The sequence below is a fragment of the Lynx canadensis genome, chromosome A3, assembly GCF_007474595.2.
Source record: "Lynx canadensis isolate LIC74 chromosome A3, mLynCan4.pri.v2, whole genome shotgun sequence".
Classification (NCBI taxonomy): Eukaryota; Metazoa; Chordata; class Mammalia; order Carnivora; family Felidae; genus Lynx; species Lynx canadensis.
Window position 1 is genome coordinate 14,075,742 of NC_044305.1, and position 16,586 is coordinate 14,092,327.

General features: G+C 51.6%; 1 protein-coding gene across 5 annotated transcripts in view; it reads left to right on the forward strand.

Annotated features, from left to right (window-relative positions):
* SLC13A3 (solute carrier family 13 member 3) overlaps nucleotides 1–16,586 on the forward strand; it is a 75,209-nt gene that overhangs the window by 11,858 nt on the left and 46,765 nt on the right. For all 5 annotated transcript variants that reach the window (XM_030309463.1, XM_030309461.1, XM_030309462.1 and 2 more), the window contains exon 2: nucleotides 16,078–16,343. In XM_030309463.1, coding sequence (XP_030165323.1) covers nucleotides 16,108–16,343 — 236 coding nt within the window. In that variant the 5' untranslated portion in view covers nucleotides 16,078–16,107. The remainder of the gene's footprint in view (nucleotides 1–16,077; nucleotides 16,344–16,586) is intronic.

Sequence of the window (16,586 nt, forward strand, 5' to 3'; positions counted from 1 at the left end):
CCCCAGGAGCACTTTTAATGAGTGGCTCCAAGAGCTGGAACTTGCTAGAACATCTGCTAATGAGTCCAGGGGTCTGACCCAGTCCAGTTCAAAGGGAGGGTAGGAGGGGGAGGTGGCTGCAGCCTCACAGGTCTCCCGAGGCGGGTCACTTCCTATCGCTTCTTCCTCTTCTCCCCCTTGCGTCTAGGGCCTGGATGGACACGGGTGGGTCCTAACTGCTTTCCTGGGTGTTTTCAGGCCCAGGAGAGGGTAGGCGGGAGCCCTGGTTGCAAATTACAGACCAGACTTCCCGGCTGCCTCCACGATTACCCTCTGGGTCGCCCTGGGCTAGTTTCTGACTTAACCTTCCGCGCCCCGGTCTCCTCCGGAAAATGGGCACACGGAACTCACCCTCAAGATCCACACTGCTTATCCTCAAGACTGAACAGACGCAGAGGGGGCGCCTGGGTGGCGCAGTCGGTTAAGCGTCCGACTTCAGCCAGGTCACGATCTCGCGGTCCGGGAGTTCGAGCCCCGCGTCGGGCTCTGGGCTGATGGCTCAGAGCCTGGAGCCTGTTTCCGATTCTGTGTCTCCCTCTCTCTCTGCCCCTCCCCCGTTCATGCTCTGTCTCTCTCTGTCCCAAAAATAAATAAACGTTGAAAAAAAAAAATTTTTAAAAAAGACTGAACAGATGCAGAGAGGGCGCGAATGGGCTTGTAGAAAGCCTTTCTGTTGAGGATCCTTTCGTTTTCTTTAATAGAACCTTCCAGACTGCGTGTGGAACCAAAGTCGCAGTAAGTCTAAGGAGCTCGGCCCCGCACAGAGTTGGTCGCTCAGTGCTGGCTGTTCCCGTCACTGTCGTTCTCGGTGCTGAGCCTGGTCGAGGGCTCTGGGCTCAGACCATGTGGCGGGAGTCGCACTTCACCCCTGGCTAGAAATCCACGTGGAGGAAAGAGTCACGGAACCTGTCTGGGCCTGTTTTCTCGTTTCTAAACAGGGTCTTGTGTCAGGCAGCTGACTTAGTGAGTGTCAGAGGCATGCTTGGTGGCTGGCCGGGGCAAGGCCTCCGGAAACGGTAGCCGAGTTAGTCTCCTCTCCCGCTCACATTGAGGCAGTATGACGTTGGGCAGGTCGCTCAAGCTCTCTGAGCCATGGTAGAGGGGGACAGCGGTTGTGGCTGTGGCTGCCTCACGGAGCTGGGGGTAGGGCTAAAAACCAGGAGTCCACGGGAACCCGCCTGGCGTGGAACAGCGTTCGGTGCATGTGGCCATGTCGAGTAGCGGTGGTATTGCTCTGAGGCAACGAGGGACAGTCCCTTGAGAGACTGGGGGCTGAGGGGAGAGAGGGGACATGCCCAGAGCGTTGCAGGCCTTTCGGAGAAGGGCCATGACCACGTTCCCTTTGATCGCCCTCCCGGCTCTCTCAGGACGGCGTAATATGCCTCCTCGTTTACGAACGAGGACCCAGAGGCTCGGGAGGGACACGTGTCGGTCCAAGGCTTGCAGCGTGTTGAGTGCTGGACGAGGGTTTACTCCCAGGACCACGTGGCTCCCGGTGGCCTGTGCCCCTGAGCCGCAGCTGGCTTCATTCCCCACCCCTCTTTTCAAATGGAGGCCTCATGCCTAGATGCCTCTTGGCCTCTCTCAGGCTCTCTCTCGTCTTGCCAGGCTGGGCCTTTTCCCTGGGCCTGTCGTGTGTCTGCTCCAAACTCCCTTCCCTTTGGGGTCCGTATCTGTGTCCCACTTAGAACCACCACCTTTATCCTTAGAGGTCATTGGGGTGAAATCGCGCATTTCGAAGGGCAAGAGAGTAAAAGAAAAGCAAAGGGGGCAAGACACAGAGCTCGTCAGTAACGGGGGACATTTTGTGAGGTGCTAACTCTGCCATCTATCGCTCCCAGGCCTTCACCGACGTTAACTTAGTTTACCCTTGAGACAAGAACTATGAGTCGTCCATATCCTTATCGTCACCATCATCCCTGTGTTGCGGATGAGGAGACGGAGGCATAGAGTCAAGTCACGTACCCCAGGAAGCATAGAGGCAGGATTCGAACCCAGGCACCCCGGCTCGGGATGCCAACGGCGTGACTCATAGGGCCCTCCGCTTTTTGGGGGATCAGGCCCAGATTTCAGCCCCCGGGTCCTAGCTCCCCGTCCGGGTCTTGTTCTACTGATCTCATCAGCTCCTGCTTCTCGGGGGCTGGCCTTCCTCCGCGTGCTGGACCATCCTGGCGATGGGGACGCCATCGCTCCTATGTCACCCGTGAGCAAACCGAGGCTCCGATGGGGAGGCGGCCTGCTCGAGGTCTCTCACACCAGCAGCGATGGCTCCAGAGGTTCCGGTCACGGCACAGGCCCTGAGCTGGGGTCATGAGAGGATATGCCGGGAGGCTTAAGGCATGGTTTCTGCCTTGCTAGAGTTCGAGGCTTCCCACAGTCGGCCCTGCGCACTCCTGGGGAAGGGGCATTTTCTGGGCAGCGGGAGGGCACCGCCGTGGGCAGCTGGCCCCAGTCCTGCGCCCTGAAGGGCTGGCCGACCAGCTCTCTGCCTGGCATGGAGCCTCCAGCCAGTGCCCGCTGAGAGCCTGGCTGTGGCTCAGCGCCCTGACAAAAATGCCTGCAGCGACCCAGCAGGGAGATGGGGCGCAGGAGGAATGATGGCCACAGACACAGTTTCTGGCCGGCGCCTGACCCTGCCCTCAGCGAACAGACCGTTTGCTGAGTGAGAAGGGGCAAGCCTGGGGGCGCCGGGGCAAAAGTGGCCTCGTGTCTGCCTGGAAATCATTCCCCAGCTCAAAAATTAATCACCTGACACGGCATTTTCTTCTTTCTGCCCCACTCACCTCTGCATATTTTGTCCGCAGACTTTAATCCCTGTAGTAACGGGCTGGCTAAATCCGAGAGGCTGGGATTTCTTTGGTGGGGGGTGGGTGTGGGGGGGATTATAAGGCTTCCTGTAAGAAATGGCTGGGTTGGATTGGCATGACTAGGTCAGGGTCAGGGACTCTGGTGACCAACCCCACCGTTCGTGGCTCCCACCCGGGGCCAGGAGGGGCGTAAGCCAGATGAGGCACCCACAGAGCAAAGTTTAAGCTGGGCTCTCCCTCATCCAGCCCTGTTCCCGACTCCTCTGCCTGGCAAAGCTCAAGGCACAACAGTCTTTCAATGAAACAAGGTACAAGTTCCTCACCTCTCACTTGCTGTGTGACCTCAGGCAAGCCACTTTCCTTCTCTGGGCAGCCATCGTTCCAGGGCTTAGGGTAGACCACGGTTTCTCAGCCTTCACACTAGTGACGGTGACAGCACCGGGAACAAATAATTCTTCCTTGTGGGGCCGTCCTGTGCATTGTAAGGTGTTTAGCAGCATCCCTGGCCTCTACCCACCAGGTACCAGTAACACCCTTTCCATCATGGCAGCCCAAAGTGTCCCCAGATAAGTGCCCCCCAGGGGACAAAATCCCCCCCTGTTGAGAACCATCGAATTAAATGATCTCAGGGCGCGCCTGGGTGGCTCAGTCGGTTAGGCGTCCAACCTCGGCTCAGGTCATGATGTCGCGGTTCATGAGTTCAAGCCCTGCCTCGGGCTCTGTGCCGACAGCTCGGAGCCTGGAGCCTGGAGCCTGCTCCGGATTCTGTGTCTCCCTCTCCCTCTGCCCCTCCCCAACTCGTGCTCTGTGTCTCCCTCTCTCTCTCAAAAATAAACATTAAAAAACATTTTATGCAATGATCTCAGGTTCATGCTGGCTCTCATATTTTAAGATTTATTTTAAGAATGACGAACAGCATTTTTGAAGCCTAGCTTCAAGAAATTAAACCTGTATTATTAAGACTATAGTACCATTACTCTCTGATTACTACTAATAAATAAAACATAACAGCTCATATTTATTGAATATTCTCACATGACTATCGCTGGGTAACTGCTTCTTCTATTACATAAAATAAATCACTCTCTGAGGTGGGCACTATTATTATGTGCTTACAGCAGATAAGGCAACTGAGGCAGAGGCCAGTTAAATAACCAGATCACACAGCCAGAGTGTGGACAGATTGCATTTCTAATGCAGGCTTGCCCAATCCCAACGCCCGTGCTATACTTCTGTTATGTAAAAGGATTAGAAAATACAGATAAACAAAAGGCAAGACCGTAGTTTCTGGTAACAAGATTGCTAGGTGGGAGGCACTTCTGGTTTAACTTGGTGGGATCCAGGCTTTTCTATTCCATTCACCTTTCTGAAGCGGTCTGCAAGCAGCAACAAAGAGCAGCAAACAGAACATGCCGTCGCGAGGAAAGGCGGCAGTCCCCAACGCTGCCCCGGGTGCAAAGAAGGGCTGACGATGGCAGTGGGGTTTGGACCACACTGCGGGAGACCAAGAGCAAGGCGAGCCTTCGCGGTTCCTGGGCAGAGGGCAGACTCTCCCCAAGCAGTTTTCGACTCCCTGAGCCCTTCTGGACGCTGGCGAAGCCTGGGGCATGCGCAGCAGGGAAGGCTGAGTCCCCGAGACACATGTGACAACACAGATGAACTGGATGAGGAGGCTCGAAGACCCTCGGCAGGAAGTAGGATGCTTTAAGGGGGCAGGAGGAAGACAACGGATGGATGACGACCAGCTGTATGGTTGTAATGGGTCTCGTTTTCTCCATCAAAGAGGCATAAAGCCCAAGGAGACCCCAAAGAACTGGGACATTCTTGGGACTTCACACTTAGTCCCCACAGTGAGCTCACTGCCTAGAGACCTACTCCAGGGCAGTGCTGGTGAGACAGGGTTCCGAGAAAATTCGCAGAAAAATGCCTAGACACCTGCTGCCTCGGCTCCCCGCCCCCCACCCCCCGACCATCCCCTCTCCCCACGCCTGCCTTTCACAAAGAACTCGTCTGAAAAGAAGAATGCCCCTCATTCTGTGTTGATGTGGAGGAACCAGCATGAAAAATAAAAAGAGGACGTCGTAAAAAAGGAAACAATAAATGCCGAAGCGGCTGTGGTACCAAGTAGGAGAAACTACTGAACAGACGTTTCTCTGTGAAATATGAAACATAAAGAAATGATGGCCTTCCTAAAATAAATCTCAAGATCAGGAAATCAAAGGGTCAAAGAGGAGACCGTGAAAAGGAGAAGGGCGTGGGGAAAAAAAAAAAAAGCCCTGTTCCGGAAGTGGGTGGGAGAGAACAAAATCAAGCCGTTCTATTCTAAAAGCCATACTAGAAACCGAAAGGTGGAAAAAGATTCAAAATATAACCGGGGACGTGATGTCCAGGTGGAAGACTGAACAAAATGAGGCAGAAAAGAAAGGATGAGAGGAAAAATGATCCGTATGGAATCCAAAGGAAATCTGACTTCCGCCTAACTGGTGTGGCTCAAGGCGAAATAAGGAAACAGACAAAGGAAGCAGAAAACAGCACAACTCCCTCCACTTACATCCCGATGAGCCCCTTGTAAGTTGAACATACCGCGAGTCGAAAATGCGTTTCCTGCACTTAACCTACGGAACGGCACTGCTTAGCCCGGCTGCGCTCAGAACACTTACATCAGCCTCCACTTGGGCGAAGTCATTGGACACAAAGCCCACTTGATAATGAAGTGTTGACTATCTCAGGGGATTTATTGAATACTTTAGTGAACATGGAGGGCAGAACAGTCGTATGGACGCGCGGTGGTCGCGAGCGTGTGGGTTGTTGACCCTCGGGATCGCGGTGGCCGACCGGGAGTTGGGGGTCACGGCCGCTGTGCAGCGTCACGAGAGAGCCGGGCAACATATATGGCCCGTGCTGGCGGGAAAAGATCAAACTTAAGAACTCAAAGTACGCTTTCTACCGAACGTGTGTTGTTTTTGCACCCTCCTAACCTAGAAAAATCATTAAGTGAAGCCATCGTACATTGGGGACCGTCAGTATTAGAATCTCTAATAGCAGAAAACTGCTCCGAAACTAAAGGAAAACATATGCAGATTTTCTGTCTCCCGGAAAAAAATAACGTATAGAGACTCATCAACACTGAGATGTGTATGTCATGGTAACATTAAGGGACTAGAGGGTTAAACAAAAAAATCTTCTGGCTATCCAGGCAAAAAATTCTGGTGAGCTATGAGGAAGAAATCAGGCTGGCCTCAAATTTCTGCACTAGAACAATGAAATATCTAGTAATCTTCAGAGAAAGGAGCACACCCCCAGTGTGTTACAGATCTAGTGCTTGTGTGTATTCAGAGATTGTCTTCTTTAAGGAAAAACCAGGGTCGCTTGGGTAGCTCAGCCGGTTAAGAGTCTGACGTTGGCTCAGGTCATGATCTGGAGGTCTGTGGGTTCGAACCCTGCATCGGGCTCTGCGTGGACAGCTCAGAGGCTGGAGCCTGCTTTGGATTCTGTGTCTCCCTCTCCCTCTGCCCCTCCCCTGCTCGCACTCTGTCCCTCTCTCTCAAAGATCAATAAACTTAAAAAAAAAAAAAAAAAGACAAACCATATGTGTAGTTGAAATTTGGAAAGTAGGGAAAATAATGAGGAAATAGACATGTATTCATTCATAATCTCACTCGTAAAACAGCCTGCCCGACGGTTGCATATTCCAGATGCCTTTGCACACATCTCTTCTGATGGGATCCTCTCTGATGTAACATCCCCGGGTCATTATTATTATCGTCAGTCGGCAGGTGCAGGAACCTGGGCTCAGAGCGGTCAGTGGCTTGCCTTCAGAGTTCCGTAGTGGAACCACCACACCCGGGCTTCCTGGCCCTCGAGCCCATGAGCAGCTCCATCCAACACAACTTTCAGTGATGATGGGCATTTCTAGCTGTGCCATCTGGAATGGTAGACCCTAGTCTCAAGTAGCGAGCTGCGCCCCTGAAACGTGGCTCACGTGACTGAGACACTGGAATTCTAAATTTCCTTCCTTTTCAACGAATTCAAACTTGCAGAGCAGCGTGTGGCCTGAAGCTCTGTATTTGGCCAGCCCGGCCCTGGAGATCTCGTTGGCATTCTTTTCCCTTCTAAGAAAACGGCTGGCCACTTTCCGTTCAGCATCCCCCAACCCCATCCACATCAAGTTCGCCCAAAGCCTGGCCCGTGAGTCAACCGTGATAACTGGGACCAGCCAGAGCTTCTCGCACCTGTCTTATTGGGCCGCAGCCTCCTTCAAGGGCATCCCCACCCCTGGAGGCTTCCGCTGAGTTGCGCCAGCTTCTAATGGCAGAGGGGACGGGCCAGGCAGCTGAGAGATATTTCACCTGAGGCCGTGACTCCCTCGACCGTGGGCCACCTCAGCAAGATGACCGACCTGTCCTGAACAAAGTGGCGAGGAGGCCAGTTGCTGACTCAGAGATGACCCAGAAAGGGAGTCTCTGCGGGACCAGACGCCTGCCCCCGCCAGAAGTTAAATTTCAAAGGAATGAGGCCTTGGGATCACGTGACTCTGTGCTTCGACCCGAATCTGCCCTTGAGGGATCAAGGGAAGTCTCCATTTGCAGACCAGCAGGAGGAGCCTCCGTGCAGCCAAGTGGCTGGTCTGAGTTCATGGAAAAGAGGACCCAGACGCAGAGGTGGGACAGATGTGCTGTGGGCTGGAGTAAAATCATGGATCCACCCGGACCCTACTCCCTGGTCCATTATTTATTTAATCTTATTTTTTGAGAGCGAGACAAAGCACGAACAGGAGAGGGGCAGAGAGAGAGAGACACACAGAATCCGAAGCAGGTTCCAGGCTCTGAGCTGTCGGCACAGAGCCTGACGTGGGGCTCGAATTCACGGAGTGCGAGATCATGACCTGAGCTGAAGTCGGACGCTTAACCGACTGAGCCACCCAGGCACCCCTCCCTGGTCCGCTGTTTAAATGGCAACCAGGCCCGGGTGTGGTGAGATCTGCTTTTGAATTCTGCCTGGTCCTCAAGAGGTCACTGTTCCTCACCAGACCTCCGTTTCTATAGCTGTAAAATAGGAATTTTAAAAGGGAGTGGAGATTTTAAATATAGCATCCTAGGATCCCTAGGGCTCTGTAAACAACTTGACATTAGATTCGGATTTGGGTCCGTGTAAGCCCTTTTCTGGGATTTTACACCAATGAAAACCATTTAAACTAGAGATCATAAACCGGTGACCATGGGCTTGCTACTGTTTGCTGATGTGGGCTTTTTGTTTTTGTTTTTGTTTTTGTTTGCCTACACTTTGCTCTTACTAAGTAAATCTTTTAAAACTCTGAGCTTCCACATAAAAGCACAGTTTCAAGCTTCTTTTGAAAAAGCAGGAGATCTGGCATCGTGGGGCTCATGTTCTCATGAACCGGGCAGCAGTCGGTGTTCTTGGACAGGCCTGTACTTCCCGTGTGTCGCCGTCCCCAACTCCTCCCTGCTGCCCTCGAGACGCTGAAGCCCAGTGCCAGCTCTCATTTGTCACCAAGCTTGGGCTTTTCCACTCCTCTTCCAAAGGGATGGTTTTCTGTACCCACAGCACTGTCAGACTTGAGGAAACGATGTGATGTTTCTCACGCCAGCCCACTCCACTCACTCACTTGTCGCCCGCCCTTGAGTTTGGATCCCTGACTTGGATCGTTTCTTCATTCATTGAACAGATATCCATTGAGGCCCTGGAGATAGACGTGAACAGATAAAGACAAGAGTCCTGTTTGTTTGGAGCTTAGGGTCTGGTTGGGGGAAGAGAGAACAGGAAGCCAGCAAACGAGAAATACTCCAGTTAATTGTGAAGCACTTGACGAGAGCAAGGCCAGACAACATGGAAATCAGACCATAATCGATAGCCTGGTCAGAGTGGGACTCCCGGAGGAGGTGACCTTTGAGAGGAGGGCCAAACAACAAGCAGGAGCCAGCTGCACCCGTGGTCAGGGTTGAGGGGACCCAGCAGAGGGGGCAGCGGGTGCAAAGACCTGGAGGCAGGAACTGGCTCGGCCTGCTTGGTCTCTGAGAGCCCACCACTTAGTGTGTGCGTAGGCACCCCCCTCTCCAGGCCTTGCCTGCACGCCTCCTGCGCAATTTTTGCTCTCTGGAAGTCAGTTCCGTCCTCACGACCTGGCAGGGATGGGGGGGTGAGGGCCAGTAGTACTTATTAATTCCCCACCAGATGTCTGGCATCCAGCTGGCGATTGTGAATCCAGTTGCCCACAGGAAGCTGAGCTGGGGCAGGCGAGCAATTTGGGGTCACCTCGGCCCTGCTCCAATCCCTAACTAACCAGCAAGGTAATGAAACACGCTCTTGACCCACTTACTGGCAAAGCCCCATGCAGGCCAAGGATCAACTTCCCAATTCCCGCCATTTGCCTCGGGTCACCTCCCCAGCTGACCTGTGCTGTATCTGGAGTGTTCCTCCGCAAAAGACTATTGTTGACATCTTGGCGAGAGCACCCGGGGCGGGGGGGAGAGAAAGAGGGAGCGAGTAGAGGGAGGAGAGAGAAAGAAACAGAGGGAGAACAGGGGAGGGGAGGAGGGGGAGAGGGAGAATACAGGCCTGGGACTTGGAGCCTTTGAAAGGCAACCCTTACAGCCAGAATTTACCAGAAACCGCCCCCCCCCCACTATATAATACGCGGTAATTGTACACTTCACCAAAGGACCTATAAGATGGCACCCCCGAAGCAGATGTATTTGAATGTTCACAGAAGCTTTACTCGTAGTTGCCCCAATCTGGAAACAATGCAAATGTCCGGCGGCAGGAAGACGTACAGATAGAGGGTGGTGTGTGCCCAGGATGGAATACTACTCAGCAGTCACAAAGAATAGACCGCTGACATACACAGCCACGTAGAGGAGCCTCATGGGCATTGTATGGAGCAAAAAGCATACAAGCTCATCCTTCTGATTCCGTTTAAGTCCCAAGAGCACGCAAAACCCATCTATAGCAGGGGAAATCACAGCAGCGTTTTGGGAAGGGGCGTAAGGATTGACCTGAAGGGGGCAAGAGGGAACCTTCTGGGGGTGATGGAAGCGTTCTGTATCTCGAAGGGGATGTGATACGGGTGAGTACATCTGTTAAACCTCACATTGTACACTTAACAGCGGATGCATTTGGGGCGCCTGGGTGGCTCAGCCGGTCGAGCGTTCGACTCTTGATTTTGGCTCATGTCATGATCTCACCGTTGGTGAGTTCGAGCCCCTCCTTGGGCTCTGCGTGGACAGTGTGGTGCCTGCTTGGGATTCCCTCTCTCTCCCTCTCTCTCTGCCCCTCCCTGCTTGCTCTTTCTTTCTCTCTCAGAAAATAAACTAAAAAACTTAAAAAAAAAAAAAAGAAACCAATGGATGCGTTTGATGGTATGTAAGTTATAGCTCATAAAGCTGATTTTCGAAAAGCCGTGTTTTGTTTTGTTTTGTTTTGTTTTTCTCTCCTGCTGTTGCTCTAAAATGTATTCAGCAGGGGATGTTCTTCTGTGGTCACTGGGATAAAAACTCCTGCAGGCCTCGTGACTTCTCCCATCACTGTTGAGAAGTAACTAAAGTCCTCCAGTTTCTTTAGTACACAAGCACGGTCTCAATTCCGAGATCAGAACGGGCAGTTCCAGGTGACGATTGAAACAATGAGCTTGGTCGGAAGTGAAGCCTTTTCCAGCCCCCCACCTGGGAGCTCCACAGGCCCGGAGCCCAGTAAGAGGACTCTCCTTTAGGGGTGGTCCTCTCCCTTTTTCTGGAGTTTCTAGGTTTCTGACAGGCACTGTGAGAGAAGGCATGGGGGCAGGCAGAGGCAGGTCAGCGCCCGACGGGCTTCTCTGCCCAGCTGGCTGTGCCTTCTGGGCCCGGGGCCTGGCACATTCTCTGACACGTTCTCTTGTGAGCATCACAGGGGGTGGAGGTGAGAGGGTACCCCCCCCAGCACCTGCCACAACACTCCCCTTCGGGGAGGTGCTCTTCTCTGATAGGCTGCTCCCCTCCAGTGCTTGGATTTCCATGGGGCTGCTGCATATGAGCTCTTTGGGGGGCCCTACCGCACCTGAAAGCAGACCTCCTAGGCAGGGCTTAAGTTCCGGTGAACTTCTCTCCTCGTGACCCACTTCCGGTCCTCCAGAAACACTTGGCCTTTACCCTTCTCGCCTCTTTGGAGTATGGGTCCAGCTAGGGTCGCCAGACGAAATAGAGTTGCAAAATTTCAGATAAACAATGAATAATTATTTTTAGTATAAGTGTGCCCCACATATGACATGGGCAATGCTTATGCTAAAAAAAAAAAAAATTATTCATCGTTACCTGTCCTGGCACTGACTGGACGTTTGGGAACAGCCTGCTTAGCTTCTCCCGCCTCCCCCTCCTGCCGTAGCTTCAGGCTGAGCAGAGGCCCGGGAGCCAGCACGCCTGGTTCTTATCCAGCAGGCTGCCCTGGTGGTCACTCTCATCACTCTGTGCCTCAGTTTCCTTATCTGTAAAACGGAGATCATCATGGGACCGACTTCACAAGGTCGTTCTGACAAGCGCAAGTCAATTGAGATAGCAGTTGGGACGGGGTCTAACGCGCAGTAAGTTCCCGGTACGTGAAGGTATGAGCAGTCTTGATATGGTGCTGGTGTTGCCATCATGCAAAGAGGGAGTGCGGTAGCCTCCAGTTAGCTTCTGCTCTGGAGGAGAGAAGCCATAATGGAAGGGTGAGGCTCCGGGGATGGGGCGTTGGCAGGGGACAGGGTGGTTATTAGGAGCGTGTTCTTTACGAGAAGTGGGGCGGAGGCAAGAAGCAATGGTGGGCCACACATGGCGAGACCAGCTACCTCAGCAACCCTGGGCAAGTCACCCGACTCAGTTGTCCCCTCAGTAGAGTGGAGAACGTAGTGCCTGCCTCCCAGTGACGGTGGGATGGAAGGAGTTAACGTGTGTGACTTGCTCGGCAGAGCGCATGGGCAACGGTAAGCACCTCGGTCGTTGCTAGTGCTCCTTTTACTTGGGAGTCCCTTAAATGCTTAAAGAAAAGAGGTTAAAATTAGAATTCCTGTCTAGACTGATTCGTTTGTGCGCGACAACATTACCCTGAGACTGAATGACTTCGGTCACAGCTTTATGTGCACGGCCGAATCGATGTCCTTTTCCAACCTCCCCTCAAAAGTGGGGCATAGGAATAGTATTTCTCATTGAATGAGTTCATACATGGAAAGTGCTGGAACTTAATAAACACTCAAAGCTGTTGGTGGTTTCGGTTGTCATTGTTCCTGTCATTCTTTTGCATAGTGACGCGAGGCAGGCTAGAAAAGGAAACTGGTTTTTCAGATGACTTTGTGTGTCTCATCAATGCTGGACCATTATGATGTTCTCTTTTCTTTCCTTTTAGTGCCCTTGTCAGGATGACCCAGTAACAGGGTTACCCTGGCCTCACACCATGAATTGGGAAGTGTTCTCTCTCTCTATTCTCTGGAAGCACTTGTGTAAGATGTGTGTTACTTACTTGTCAAAAGTTTGGGAGAATTACCGTTGAAGCCAGCAAGCCTTAGACGTTTTTTTGCAGGCAGGTTTTTAATAATCGATTCCATTTCTTTAATAGATACTGAAACGTTCAGCTTTTCTCTCTCTTTTTCTGATGGTTGGAGACGTTGTGTTTTCCGAGGAGCTTTTCTGTTTCTTCTAAGTTATCACATTTATTGATATAAAGTTGTTCGTACAATCCATTTATTATCCTTTGGAAACTGTGAGATTAGATCAGCTTATGAGCGTGGGGCCCCGTGATGGGATTACAGCCTTTGGGAAAAAAAGTGAGCTTTCTGCGTGCACACAGCAAGTATGGACCAGGTGAGGACACAATGAGAAGACGCCCATCTGGGAGGAGAGCTGTCACCAGAACCCTAATCTGCTGGCACCTTGATCTTAGATCTTCTAGCTTTCAGGATTGCGGGAAAGAAATGCCTGTTGTTTGAGTCACTCAGTCCATGGTATTTGGTTATTTCAACCCCATGGTACATAAAACAAGATAGACGTGGCCTGTCTTCCTGAGCCAGCAGCAAAATTTGACAGAAAACAATTGTATACTTTAAAAAACACTTGCGTTATGGAACATGGGACCAAACATGGGTTGAAGAACGTCAAGTTCGCAACAGAATGTGATCCAGATTCCTGGGGTGTGGCGGCGGGGGCCAGGGCGTGGTGGTTTGCACGGATGTTCTGCCTAGAAGCTCACAGCAGCGTCCTGGAGCGTAGGCACCAGCTCTCGATATCTGATTGCCAAATTGTCATGAATTTGGCCAGCCGGTTGTGAAACATAGATATTGTTTAAAATGGAATTATACGAACTTGTGATTCAATATATTAAAACAGAGGTAATAGATACGCAAAGCTCACCACTTCCTGCTTATTTTACTCTCACCTGTGGTCTTAGGATTACCTATATCTGCTTTATTTACATCAGTATGTGTGGAGGAAATGCTACGTAGCGATGCGATATCGCCGGGCTCATTCCAACGCTGTGTTCAGTGATGTCTCTTGATAGCTTGAAATCAACCACGTGGGGGTATTTACACCGTAGAAGTTGACAAACACCCCAAATCAGGGCTTAGCTTTTTGTTTTGTGGCTTGTCTGGATTTAAGAGAGTGATGGAAAATGGTCAAAGTGCAGATCAAACTTAACAATGTGTTGCGGTCACAGCGGTTACATGGTGAATAGCCCACCCCCGCCCCGGCAAGATGAGGGAATATTCTTCCAGTATTTGAAAACTCTCACTTGATTCAGTAAAGGAGTGACTCACGTCATTGGTGAATGAGTGAATTCCTGACATACTTCATTGTTTCCCTCTTGTCTTAATTATTAATGTAAATAAAAACATAAGCTGACATTCATAATAGAACCAAATTCATTGGTCAAGGAATGAGTGACTTCTTAGCTGAATTGAATAGTAACCAAGCACTTTTACACACACACGCGCACACACACACAGACACACAGAAAGAGCTTTGCAGAGCTCCAGTTGTTCAACATTTACCATCATATCTCTGCTCCCGAGAGACTTGGTGAGCCGAGTCTGTGAGGGTCATTTGAGTTTGAGAAGAACCAGCCATAGGGGACCGTTCGATGATTGGCGGGGTCACATTTGCTGGTTAAAGGGCAGTGACTATGCCTCACTCATTTTCCTGGCCTCAACTCCCGGTCCGGTCGTTGAGAAAACAGGATGCATCTTCGAGGTACGGAAATGGATTGTGGGTATATCTCACAAGTCTTCCCCGGCTCAGTAAATGACAACTGCTGAGATCAACAATTGGAATGGCTCCTGGTTCCTCTCTTTGCCTTACACCTCCTAACAGATTCTCCACACAGCTGTCAGGCTCTTCCTTGGAAACAGACCCAGAATTTGACCACTTCTCACAACCTCCACTGCCCCCCCCCCCCCGAGACCCTGGTCACTAGTAATTTTTGCTTGGATGATTGCCAAAGACATCAGTCCCTCTGATCCTGCCCTTGCCTCTCTGTTAGATGGATTAACTCATCCTAGTGTCTGCACGTAGCTGATGCCTGGCCTGTGTGGCAGAGGGTATGTTCTGTTCAGCTGGTGCCTGTTGAGATGGAATACAGATCAATGTCCTGTGGACTCTGAATGAAGTCAACCAAACCTACCGGGAGTGAGAAATAAGGAGCATAAAATGTCACCAGACAGCACCAAATTCAAGAAATAGTCTGGGTTTACTGGAACATGCAAGGTCATTGCCTTGAGAAAACATGAGAAAGCAAGGTCAGGACAGTAAGTAGTTTTATTCAACAGTGACCATGTGAATAATAAGACACTCTTTATGATGGATCCTATGGGATACTGATGCATCAGAAGTGAAGGCATTGTCATTACTGCACTCTTGTTTCTAGAACATTTCCATCACCCCAGAAGGTGCCCTTGTACTCCTTTGCAGCTCTCCTTCCCCCCCCCCGCCCCCCCACAACACCTCCTGCCTGAGCCCTGACAACTGCTGATCTATTTTGTTGCGGATCTTTAATATTACATTGTCAACTTGTCATAGGTTCTAATATTCAGCTGGTAACAGTTGGGGGTACTTGGTTAAGAGCGATGACTCTGGGGGCACCTGGGTGGCTCAGTCGGTTGGGCGTCCGACTTCAGCTCAGGTCATGATCTCGCAGTCCGTGAGTTCGAGCCCCGCGTCGAGCTCTGTGCCGACAGCTCGGAGCCTGGAGCCTGCTTCGGATTCTGTGTCTCCCTCTCTCTCTGCCCCTTCCCCGCTCATGTTCCATGTCTCTCTGTCTCTCAAAAATGAGTAAACGTTAAAAGAAAATTAAAAAAAAAAAAGAGCGATGACTCTGGAGGCCAACTGACTTGTTCTGCACAATCATCGCCTTGCTCGTGACCTCCTTGCATCTCTGCTTCCTTGACCCATAAAATGGGGATGCTTACCCCTCTGGGATTTTGTGAGGATTAAACAGTTCCTGGTACTTAACAGCCCAATAAATGTTGCTTATTCTCATTACTGTTTGCAGAGTGTGCGTTATGTGTTGGTCATTGTGCTAAGTGTCATGTAATGGATGTGCCAGCGGCCACTGCTTCACTGTCCACATCTGCCCTGGCACTCACCAGTCTGCACGTGCCAGTACCCTCTTACTGAACCTGAGATGCTCTGCACGAGTGCGTTCTCTCACCGCACGTGGGGCAGGCTGGAAATGCTGGAGAGTTAATGCTCCCAGGAGCAGCCTTCAACCAGTGACGGCCAGGAGTTGGCAGGTGAAAAGCCAGCTTCCTTGCCTCCCAGGAGGACAGCTCTGAAGCATGAGCTACACTCTCTCCCGGGGTCCCCCATCAGGACTGAGCCCCAACTGCCCACAGGGTTAATCTTCTCATTAATACACTGTCTGTACTGGCTTCCTTCTGTTTCACTTCCCTGTTGCCTTTCCAGAACTTTCTGGGATCCTCTACCAACTAAATTATGTTCAGTCTCATGCTCATCTCGGCGTCTACTTCTGAAACAACGGAGTGTTTTGTTTAATCCTCAATAGTCCTATAAAATGGACAGATGTCGCTTCCCCCTTGCACACTTGAGCAAAATGGGGCTCAGGTGATGTTATCTGTTCAAGGCCAAAGCTCTGGGCACTCACGCTCTCCACACCCTCCCTGAGGAACATGCTCTGATGGGCGCTGCCCCAGGACCTCTTCTTGCCCTGCCGCCTGGGGCTCCGCTGACCCCTCCTGAACTACATCTCCCCCTTGCAGGAAGGCCGCTGCCTGTTTGTCATCCTGCTCATGGCGGTGTACTGGTGCACGGAGGCCCTGCCCCTCTCGGTGACAGCCCTGTTGCCCATCATCCTCTTCCCCTTCTTGGGCATCCTGCCCTCCAACAAGGTCTGCCCCCAGTACTTCCTGGACACCAACTTCCTCTTCCTCAGCGGTCTGATCATGGCCAGCGCCATTGAGGAGTGGAACCTGCACCGGAGAATCGCCCTCAAGGTCCTGATGCTCGTTGGGGTCCAGCCAACCAGGTAAGAGGGACCGCATCCCTTGGAGCCCAAACCCACCCTTCCTGGTCTGGTCCAGTCACCCAGGTCAACAAGCTTATCGTGTCCCACCTGCCATTGACTCATTCAATCCCCGGATGTTTCGCAAGTCAGACACAGTGCTGGGCTCCTGGGTGGCTCTCAGAAGTGCATGAGAATCACCTGGGGAGGCCACTTGAAATGCAAACCCCAGGCCCCACCTGGGTCCAGTAGTTTTAGAGAGGGCCA